Genomic DNA, 11,271 nt, shown 5'->3' with positions numbered 1-11,271 from the left:
AGCTTCAGCCTTATTTCCAGTTCTCTCTTTCGTTTCAAGTCTTGTGATGCGGTCGTCAAAACGAAGTGAATGCAGAATGTCCTGATATCGCCTCCTCGACATGGTAGCACGGAATAGAGGAGTGCCATATTCAGAGTCCCAAAATTCGTCAATAGATTTCCCCCGGCTCTTCTGTACGCCATACAGAATCAGCAAGCCTAAAAATGAAAGAAGCTCGCATCTGTCTGTATCACGCCAGTCAACTAATTTTCCAGACACTTTCAATTCATTTCCTCGTTGATTTGTGAACTGAACTATTATATCCAGCAATTCATTAGTAATAAACTGCCTGAAACAGTCAACATCTGAGCTAACACTAACTGTAGTAGGAATACCTGCTGAAAATCGTTGTATGTTGCGGATTGGAAATCTACGAATTGATGGTTCTTTTGTACTCCATGCAATATCCCGACCCCTGCTTACCAGTACTGCACTTTCATCTTCTCCACTGTCATCATTTTCAGCAAGAATATCATTTTCTTCTAATTCATGTAAACAAATTTCTTCACTTTGGTCTACCTGTGTCTCTGTTCCATCATCTTCGGCGTCACTACCTTCTGAATCACTACTGCTACGAAATAAGTCTTCCATAGCTTGTTCTACACTATAGCCAGGAGCAAAACGTATTCCATTCATGCTGAAATTACACTGCAACAGCAAACGTACAACAAACGTACAAACGAACTTCCAGTTTGAGGTTAGTTCTGAGTAACACCTGAATAGCACCTGAATTCAGTGTTACCAACTCAAAATACCTAAGAAAGAGATTGATAGTTGATAATCTATACATTCTATGAATGTTACATATAATCTATCTGGGGTCATAATTAACCCCAACAGTAGTTTTTGTTAATTATTGATTTAAATGTTGCGTCAAGCGCTCTAAAAATTTTTGTGAGAGAACTACAATACTGTGTGGTAAAAGTCATAAAATTCTGGATTTTTACAAGAAATAGAAATATTATTTTATCCATAGTAAAGATGATTGGGGTCACCTATGACCCCAGAGTGAGTCCTAGGGTTAATACTGTGCTTGTGAGTCGGTGGCTACTAGTCATGTGCGCAGACGAATTGGAGAAACAGAAAACACTGATACTGACTAAATACACGAGGCATTCGACATTCCTTGGTGTTTGAGTGCTCAACATCTACATATTCTTTTGTATGCTTCGTCATTTCTGTATAGCGAAATTTACCTCGTAATCGTGGTAAAATTCTCGTAGCTTTAGAGATCCATATGCCCATCAAGTATGAGCATAAGCTTACATGGACAACCATGATAGGTAAAATCGGCGTCAATGTGATTTGAAAGAGGCAACACGGTACTGCCACGAAACGAATAAGAGTGTTAATGGAAAACGTAACTCAGCATTGCAGGACTGTTTATGATCCTTACTTACCTCAAATACGAAGCACTGTCATCCACTGCGCTGTCTCATTCAGTAAGGACAGAGTTTCGTTTCATTGTGGAGGGAAAAATAATACTTTGGAAATACCCAGCATTGTTGCTAATTAATTAAAATATGTTTTCGTCTTCACCTTTAAAGATAATTTTATCAAAAGCAGTCTCGTTGATATTCTGATTTATAGGCACAACTATACATCAAAGAAATGATTGTGTAATAAATGTAATACTGTAGAACAAAAGCAAACTAGTGCTTTTCATTTATTATAATGTTGTTCTACCAAGAACCGACAGAAGGCTCAGTTAACATGATCAAAGAAGTGCTTTTGTCTGTAGGCCGACTGTATTCCTTTGATGTTTCCCTTTAATCTGACCTGGTGTGGAAATCATACATTCGAGCAGTACTCAAGAATGGGTCACACTAGCGTTCTATATGTGGTCTCCTTTACAGATGAACCACACTTTCCTAAAACTCCCAAAAAATCAGACTCTGACATTTCCCTTCTGTACTATCTGCTTTGCAATGTTATGCCAATTATTGAACCGATGTGGCGGTATCAAGTATTACGCTAGTAATCAGGTTACCCCCCATTCAGAGGCTGTTGCACGCAGCAACTGTTGTATTGACTTGTAATTAATAGATTTCAACCATCAGTCGTCCTTTGGAATTTTTATTGGCAGTTCTAGAGTTCAGCCAGAAACTAGCCATTCTCAATGTCTCGTTTTTGATCAATGAATGGATGAAGCCAGACCAACAGGCATTGCATGCATTGATAAAAAATGATACATTAAGAATGGCTAATTTCTAGCTGAACACTAGTAATGCTATATTCGACCATAACAGGATTGTTTATCCTATTCATCTGCATTATTGTATATTTAGAGCATGCTACATAGTCAAATAAAGGGGGGGGGGGTTAGAGATAGTTAAAGACAAGAATACCTCAAAACACTAGAACTTTTTGGTGAACACAGAGTAATGGAAATCCTAAAGATTTAACTATCGAGTTCCAAAAGGAACGCAGTAGGGCTCTTAGGTGTATGTGTTTCCTAACAGGGAAGTAAATATGAACAGTCAGACGTTTATAAAATGCATTGTTCATGGTGTAAAGCCAAATGCCCTCTAAGACAAAAGAAAAAAAAGAAGCGCCATGAGGGAATTATCTGAATGGGATAGAGATTGGTAAATGTGATGGATATGTGCAGATGTACAGACAAACAAATGATTACAATTTTAGAAAAACTGAGCAAGTCAATAGTGTGTTAGTCCATCTCTGGCCCTTAAACAAGCAGTTATTTGGCTTGGCACTGATTGACAGAATTGTTGGACAACCTACTGCTGGATATCCTGCCCAAATTATGTCCGATTGGTGCAATAGATCGTCAAAATCCTGAGCTGTTAGGAGGATCCTACCCACAGGGATCCAAGCGTTCTCAACTGGAAAGAGGTCTGGTGACATTGATAGCCAAGTTAGGGTTTGGTTAGCACAAAGACAACAGCAGAAACTTTTGCCATCTGCAGGCAGGCATTATATTCCTGAAAATGTAAGCCCCGGATGGCTTTCCATGAAGGGCAACAGACGTGGTGCAGAGTATAATCGACATATCGCTGTGCTGTAAGGGTGCCTCAGATGACAACCAAAGGGGTCCCAGTATGAAAAGAAAAGGCACCCGTGACAATCGTTACTGGTTGTCGGGCTGTATGGTGGGCGACAGTAAGGCTGATATCTTCCTGCTGTCTGGGGCGTTCCCAGACACGTCTTTACTGGTCATTGGGCCTATTTCGAAGCGGGACTCGTCACTGAAGACAGTTCTACTACAGTTAATGATATTCCTTGCCGAAGAGGTGTCTGGAGACTCTTTGGACAGTGCTGGGATACTAACCTGACTGTCGCCCACCGTACAGCCCTATAACCAGGAGAGATGGTCTGGGATCCCATTTCTTTCCATAGCAGGACCCCTTTAGTTGTTATCCGCGGCACTCTTGCAGCACAGCGGTACATCAAAGATATTCTACTCCCCGTTTTGTTGCACTTCATGGCAAGCCATCCTGGGCTTACATTCATTGGCTGCTGCCATGTGACAGCACAAAAGCACATGAACACCCTAATTTTTAGCACCTTATAGATTTATTGGTTATTTTTCCTTGAATGCTATTAAACTTAACATACATGCAGTAACCTAAAATACAACCTCTGACAATAAAGTTTGGGGAATAGTCCTGTAACATTAACGTAGATGAATTGCGAACTATAGTTATGTCACTGTCCTTCGAAATAGTCACCTCCCATAACTATGCACCGCTGAGCTCTGCGATACATGTCCTGGAAACTTTGCATGAAGTATTCCTTTGGATTGGTGTTCAAAAGCCGCCTCACGTTTCGTTGAATGTCAGGAATAACATCAAATCTCCTTCCTTTCAAAGCGAGTTTGAGTTGAGGGAATAGGAAGAAGTCTGTAGGATTGAGATTCAGCGAGTATGGTGGATGTTTCAAGTGGCACCACTCCCTTTTTTGCCAGAAATTGTTTGACGATTTTATCTGTGTGTGGGCGAGCGTTGTCGTGAACAAAAAACCAGGAACCTTGTTGTGCATACTTGGGTCGTATCCTGTGTAGACGTTGCGTGAAACATGTCAAAATTTCAACGTACCATGCAGCGCTCAACAACGTTCCCTCAGGTAGAAATTCCTTGTGGATAATGTCTTGACTGGCGAAAAAGGTGAGGAGCATCGTTTTGATGCGAAATTTTTTGGCTTTGACTTTCTCTAATGAAGAGATGTCGCAGAACGCCATTCCATGCTTCGCCGTTTCGTTTCAGGGTCGTGCTGGTGACATCAGGTTTCATCCTGAGTGACAATATGGTTCAAGAAATTGGGTGTCACATCCACCGTTTCGATAAAATCCTGTTAAGCCTCTAAATGTGACTGCTTCTGATCGTCAGTCAAGTGATGTGGCACAAGGCAAGACGTTTTCCTCTTCCCTAACTCTTGGGTAAGGATATGTAGCACGAATTCACAGTTCATCCGCTATCATGTGCTCAGTTAATCGACGGTCGTTCGTGATTAATGTTTTCGTCACTGACGGCGGTCGCCGGTCGCCCGCTACGGAAATTGTCAGAAACACTTCCCTGGCCTCCTCAAAACAGGTGAACCTCTCATACACACACTTCATGGACAGTACTTGATCCCCATAAACACATACCAGCGTTGCATATGTTTCTTTCGGTGTCTTGCCAAGCTTATAGGAGAAGATTAGTGTTTTACGTCCTGTCGACAATGAGGTCATTAGAGACGGGGCACAAGTTCGGATTAAGGAGCAATGGGGAAGGAAATCAGCCCTGCCCTTTCAAAGAAAACATCCCGTAATTTGCCTGAAACGATTTAGGGAAATCACGGAAAACCTAAATGAGGATGGCTGGATACGGGTTTGAGCCGTCATCCTCCCGAATGCGAGTCCAGTATGCTAACCACTGCGCCACCTCACTCAGTGCCAAGCTTAAAACAGAACTTTAAATTGATCCTTTGCTCGTTCATTGTCCAGTTCTCAGTTCAGAACCAACGCACTAAACAACCACTTCGTCCAAAAGGTCTAACACGGAACACACACGATGCTCAACTGATCTACGACAGGGGCAAGCTGTCAACACCAGCCGTTACGCAGGTGCAGCGTTGTCAGTCGCCAGTGTTGCCCGATCGACCGCTCTGACTTCATTCACCAGACTTTATTGTTAGAGGTTGTATACGACACTTAGATCTACCATTAGATCTACCATGCTCTGCTACATTGCTACTCTTCTAGACTCACTGAAACTTGGCATCAGGGCAGCGAGCACACCTTCAGCTGTGCACGTGTCTGAAAGAACAGATACCATCTTCATATATAAGCATAAATGATTGTGTGGGTGCAACGTAAGAATGTCTGATTTTCAGCCCAGAAATCAATTCGTGGACTAATACTAGTACTTGCTTCCTTTCTTCAGCGGTTTCTGTCGGTCACGGTTGCGGCGGTGCTCACATTATTGTGAGTCTCTTGAGGGACTGTGCTGTGCTGCTTATCGACCGCCATCGAACTATCGTCACTCAGGGTTCGCTTTCGCTTGTAACCGTGGCAGTATTCTCGTTAAGGATCCGGTACACTTGTCTGGAAAAACAAATAACCACGAAAACTCCCACTCACACAAAAATGCGAAACAGAGAGTAACGAAAGTTTACACATTATTTCGCTCTTTCCCCAAACTTAATTACGTACAAAACAACAAAATTCCACGAAAACAATTCTTTTTATTGTCAGGAAATTTATGCTCATTATTAGTATTACTACCATTATTATTATTGGCAGTGGCTGCAGTGGTATTAATTTGTTCATACGCATAACTGTGATAGGCCTACGACATATTCTATTCCACTCTCAAATTTATCTAAATCTAAAAATTTGTGAACGGCCAGAATGTATACTCACGATTCGCCACTGCTTACATTTCAGGTCTGAACAGTCTAAGGACTGTAATTTCATATGTATAAGCATTGAACTATGTTATATCAGTCACTGAACCGAAATTGTTCGAGGGTGTCACGAATTATTATACAGGGTGTTACAAAAAGGTACGGCCAAACTTTCAGGAAACATTCCTCACACACAAATAAAGAAAAGATGTTATGTGGACTTGTGTCCGGAAACGCTTAATTTCCATGTTAGAGCTCATTTTAGTTTCGTCCACCTACGCTCAATGGAGCACGTTATCATGATTTCATACGGGATACTCTACATATGCTGCTAGAACATGTGCCTTTACAAGTACGACACAACATGTGGTTCATGCACGATGGAGCTCCTGCACATTTCAGTCGAACTGTTCGTACGCTTCTCAACAACAGTTTCGGTGACCGATGGATTGGTAGAGGCGGACCAATTCCATGGCCTCCACGCTCTCCTGACCTCAACCCTCTTGACTTTCATTTATGGGGGCAAAAGTAGAGACTCTTCGTGCTCGTATTGTGGACGGCTGTGATACAATACGCCATTCAAATGGTTCAAATGGCTCTGAGCACTATGGGACTTAACATCTATGGTCATCAGTCCCCTAGAACTTAGAACTACTTAAACCTAACTAACCTAAGGACATCACACAACACCCAGTCATCACGAGGCAGAGAAAATCCCTGACCCCGCCGGGAATAGAACCCGGGAACCCGGGCGCGGGAAGCGAGAACGCTACCACACGACCGCGAGCTGCGGACAATACGCCATTTTCCAGGGCTGCATCAGCGCATCAGGGATTCCATGCGACGGAGGGTGGATGCATGTATCCTCGCTAACGTAGGACATTTTGAACATTTCCTGTAACAAAGTGTTTGAAGTCACGCTGGTACGTTCTGTTGCTGTGTGTTTCCATTACATGATTAATGTGATTTGAAGAGAAGTAATAAAATAAGCTCTAACAAGGGGAAAGTAAGCGTTTCCGGACACATGTCCACATAACCTATTTTCTTTCTTTGTGTGTGAGGAATGTTTCCTGAAAGTTTGGCCGTACCTTTTTGTAACACCCTGTATATTCCATAAATACGTCCGTGTCGCATATTTTAAGGTGCACACTTCGGAATTTCAGTCCCACGATATAAAGCTCACGACGACGGCTGCGACTATGCAGAAGTCCTACACCTGTGACAGATGTGTAACGAATCTGGTGACCTTATTTTCAACGCTGATTCGCTAAATACCAGCATCGCGCGTCATCGTCGCTACACTACCCTGTAATCTTGCAACGAAGTGAGGTGCAATAAAAGTGGAGATTTTTAAAAAATACTGCTTCATGAAAACCGGCTCTAAATTATAAAAATTGTGTAGTACCAGTTTTATCTTTAAAATAAAGTATTGAGGCAGTCGTAATATTGTAATTTGTCGATCTATGACAACACGGGCGCATTAACAGTACCAACATGTAAATATACTGCTTGCTCCCCATCCTTCCCTACATTTTTTCTGATTATTTCGAAGAAGTACTCACATGTGCTCCCATCGTTCTGTACATTAACGTTATTTTACACATTCAAATTTCTCATACAGTAAATATTTTTCTGAACACATTTGCAAACCACCATTGCATGAACCTGCAATAAATTTGCTCAGATTCAATCAGATAGCAAGAGTGTGGATGACAGCTGGTTACATGGTAGATACTGACTGAGATGATTTAATAAATCACAATGTAAGATAATCAGGAATGAGAGAATATATAAAATAATGAAAACCAATAAAAAGGGTTAGACAACATATGATCTTAAAAATTAAGCTGACATTCTCAGGACTATCAGTGCTCATAAACGAAACTATCTCTCTTGGAGACAATTTCCAACAGATGCTACGTGTATATTAATATCGTTAAGCCTATAATATATAAAAGTGGCAAATAATTATTGACAGAAGATATTGTGCATATCAGCATGGGAATGCACAAGCATGGAAAGAACGAAAATTACACTGACATGCTGACACTGAAGCCTGGAAAATGGTCTCCAACAAATCATCAGCACATATCGGCTGTATCCACTAGAATAATCTGAATGAATTGGTATAGCTATTAGTTTCCTTGCTAGCTTCAAAAGTGGCTGGCAGTTATTTACATGCTAATGAAACAATGTCTAAAAGAAGGAAACATTGTCTGTTGTAGGCTGTATTGTGTTTTATTAAAATACATTTGCTATGTCATGTATTACATTTGTGCTCATCACATTCTTTTATGTCACGTATATAAAACCAGAAGTCGTTCTCCAGCACAACATACCCTGCTGTATATTGAAGAGGAAGTTCAGGAAGTGGCAGTTTTGCGTAAAGTTTATGATGGGTGCAGAAAATGAAATGAAAGAGTTATACAATAGGAAAACATTCCATCAGTTGAAAAGCAGCCATGATGGGTACGATTCAAAATTCCAGAATGAGATTTTCACTCTGCAGCGGAGTGTGCGCTGATATGAAGCTCCCTGTCAGATTAAAACTGTGTGCCGGACCGAGACACGAACTCGGGACCTTGCCTTTTGCGGACAAGTGCTCTACCAACTTTTTTTTTTTTACGGCGATTACCACTTTTTTTTCCAATGTCAGGCTTACCACCTTTGCTGACATACATTTTGTTGTACTACCGCATAAATAGTGTCTACAATGTCCATATGTTGACAAATAGTGGCTAATTAGAAAATTAATTAATTAAGGAAATGAATAAAATTGAAAATGCCCAAATGAAAGACATGAAGACATTGCGGATAGTACAAATAGAAAAGAAACTTGCTCCTGTTGCAATGAAATGAAATTCGTGTCGGGGGCGACACCTGCTCATGACCCGACGTTCGATAGAGCAAGAGAGCCATCTATCGACTCGTTCTCCAGACGTTGGTGTAAGACTGGGTCGTCTTCTCGAAATTAACTATGGGTCCGTAAGTGTGATCGATGTCTATCTCGGCTTCTTCGTCTATCTCTTCTCTCACCCGTCACACCCCATCTGGCCGGCGGGTCGGTAAATGTAAGTCGCAAGTAATTAGCGAAGTCTTGTCCATATTTCTTATGCTGTGCCAAAAATCAATTTTGTCCTTTTCTGATTCGTTGTACACGTAGCCCGCCACCATTCCCCGTACCCATGTCACTGTGTTGGTTTTTTGGACCGGAAAATAAGATTCTTGGGGGAAAAAAAGTGTGTCAGATGAAATTGTGTGAGGGGCGGAGCATAACAGGAACGCCAATATCTGTTGTGCCAAGTGCCACACTGGATCCGTCCCACTACATGCTAAACGATGTTCATCAGTGTACACTGGTGCGCAGCCTGAACATAGTGGAGTGTCTGCCAAATGAATCGCGTGCCGCCGTTGATTCGTTGCGAACTTCCTATTTACCACCACATACCATGTTGAGCGTACCGACGTTGGGAGGTAATCGCTCCGTATAACGCGCCATATCTGTTGCCAGTTCTTGTCTGGGTACTTCTTTTCCAGGGTATTCCTGGGGCACCGGCGTAGTAAGAGTTGGTATACATCTCGCGTCGTCGGTAGTCGTGTTGTTGGAAAGGAATCTCTGACATAGCTTTTTTTTTAAAAAAAAAAAAACTTTAAATGTGACAGCTTCGGTGAAATATGGCCCACATTGACTGGGGGCAGCATTGAAGTGGGCGCTAGTACATCGGCCAACGCACCCGAGACATTGCGAATTTGACCGCGCCATTGTCGGAAAATCGTACTGACGAATAACGCCCGTGCCTTTTCATATACGTTCACTAGACCAAGTCCACCCTCTCCTGGTGGTAGCGTAAGCGTTGTTTATTGGATCTTAAACAGGTGTCCCACACTCACGTAGGTTCCGAAAGTTGCTTGTATCCGTGATGCCATTGTGCGCGTTAAAGGCAGGACATGCGCTACGTGAGTGAGTCTCGGTGCTAGGTATACGTTAACATAGGTCACCCTCTGAATCATATCCAATGCTCTTAATTTCTGTAACAGCACCATTGTCCGCATCAGCTTCAATATGCGTCGGTAGTTATCCGCTGCTGTCCGCTGCACATCCGTGTGGAACGTTAACACCTAGACATTTTATGGTCTTAACTAACACTAACATGAGCGGGCCTTCCTCCCCCGGTTGTAATCCTCGACCGACATTCATGCAGCGTGATTTCTGTACATTAAGCACGCTTCCTGCCGCCATCCCGTATCGCTGTATCCATGCCAACGCCGTACGTACTTCGTCGCCTGTCCTTGCCACCAGCATCACATCGTCAGCATAAGCGCGGCAATGAAAGGTCAGTTGTGGCAACGGCACTCCCTCCAACCGTCTTCGGAGACCATATAGACAGGGTTCCAAAGCCATTGCATACAAAAATATCGAAAGGGGGCAACCTTGACGAACTGACCTTGAAATAACAATGTAGTCGCCCATTCACCGAGACCTTTGATCGCACGCCGTGTAGCAGTCGCATTTTCACTAGAATGAAGGCCTGTGGGATTCCCAATCTGCCCATCACCGCATGCAAATAGGTATGATCCACTCTGTCGAACGCATGATCGAAGTCAATAGCGACGAGTGCCCCACGCACTCGGCATGCCGCTGCTAATGCGATGATATCTGGGTAGTCACCGAGCGCCGTATGTACGTTACTCTTACCGCCGAGGCAAGTTTGACCTATGAGGAGTCTATCAGAAATTGAAGACCGCAGGCGAGCCCCAAGGATGCGCGCGAAAATATTATAGTCGCAGTTCAAGAGAGTGAGTGGTCTATAATCTCCTGGCCTTCTGCCACCGCGTGGTTTGGGTATTTGGATGATGATACCCTCCGTGAATTCGGCAGGTATCTCAGTCTGCGGTAACAGGAGTTCGTTGTACATCTGAATCCAGGTCCGTCCCATGAGGTATGCAAAGGCGCGGTAAAATTCAATTGGGAAGCCGTCCTGTCCTGGGGACTTGTTCGGAGCCCCCCTGGCAATTTCATCTGTCAGCTCGTCCTATGTTATCGTTGTGATGAAAGTCTCTGCATCCAGTGGTGGTCCTCTATCTGGCATTTCCGAGATGACATCATGTAGTGTCTCGTGGTTCACTTGTACAGGTCCATATAACTGGCGGAAATAGTCAGTGAACACATGCGCAATATCAAGCTGGTTCACAACTTGCTGGCCAGTTTCAGAGATTAGTTCCCTGATCAATGTCCTGCATCGTCGTTGGCATTCATGTACTACGTGGTGCATGGAAGGGGTTTCGGCAGCAACTGTGTCCGCCAATCTCGCCCGGACCATTATACCTTCCATTCTTAGTCTCGTCAGCTGTAATAACTTGGCTTTTATCCTGCGCATGGCCGTG

General features: G+C 43.0%; 1 protein-coding gene across 1 annotated transcript in view; it reads right to left on the bottom strand.

The window, feature by feature from the left end:
* Positions 1-313: 313 nt before the first annotated feature.
* LOC126263426 (probable cytochrome P450 6a14) overlaps positions 314-11,271 on the bottom strand; it is a 23,242-nt gene continuing 12,284 nt past the window's right edge. The window contains exons 3-5 of the mRNA XM_049960520.1: positions 4,646-4,710; positions 463-687; positions 314-328 (exon numbers count right to left, since the gene is read on the bottom strand). Coding sequence (XP_049816477.1) covers positions 314-328; positions 463-687; positions 4,646-4,710 — 305 coding nt within the window. The remainder of the gene's footprint in view (positions 329-462; positions 688-4,645; positions 4,711-11,271) is intronic.

This window comes from Schistocerca nitens, chromosome 6 (assembly GCF_023898315.1).
Source record: "Schistocerca nitens isolate TAMUIC-IGC-003100 chromosome 6, iqSchNite1.1, whole genome shotgun sequence".
NCBI classification, from domain to species: domain Eukaryota; kingdom Metazoa; phylum Arthropoda; class Insecta; order Orthoptera; family Acrididae; genus Schistocerca; species Schistocerca nitens.
Note: the sequence above shows the minus strand (reverse complement) of the source record. Positions and strands in the feature narration are given on the sequence as shown.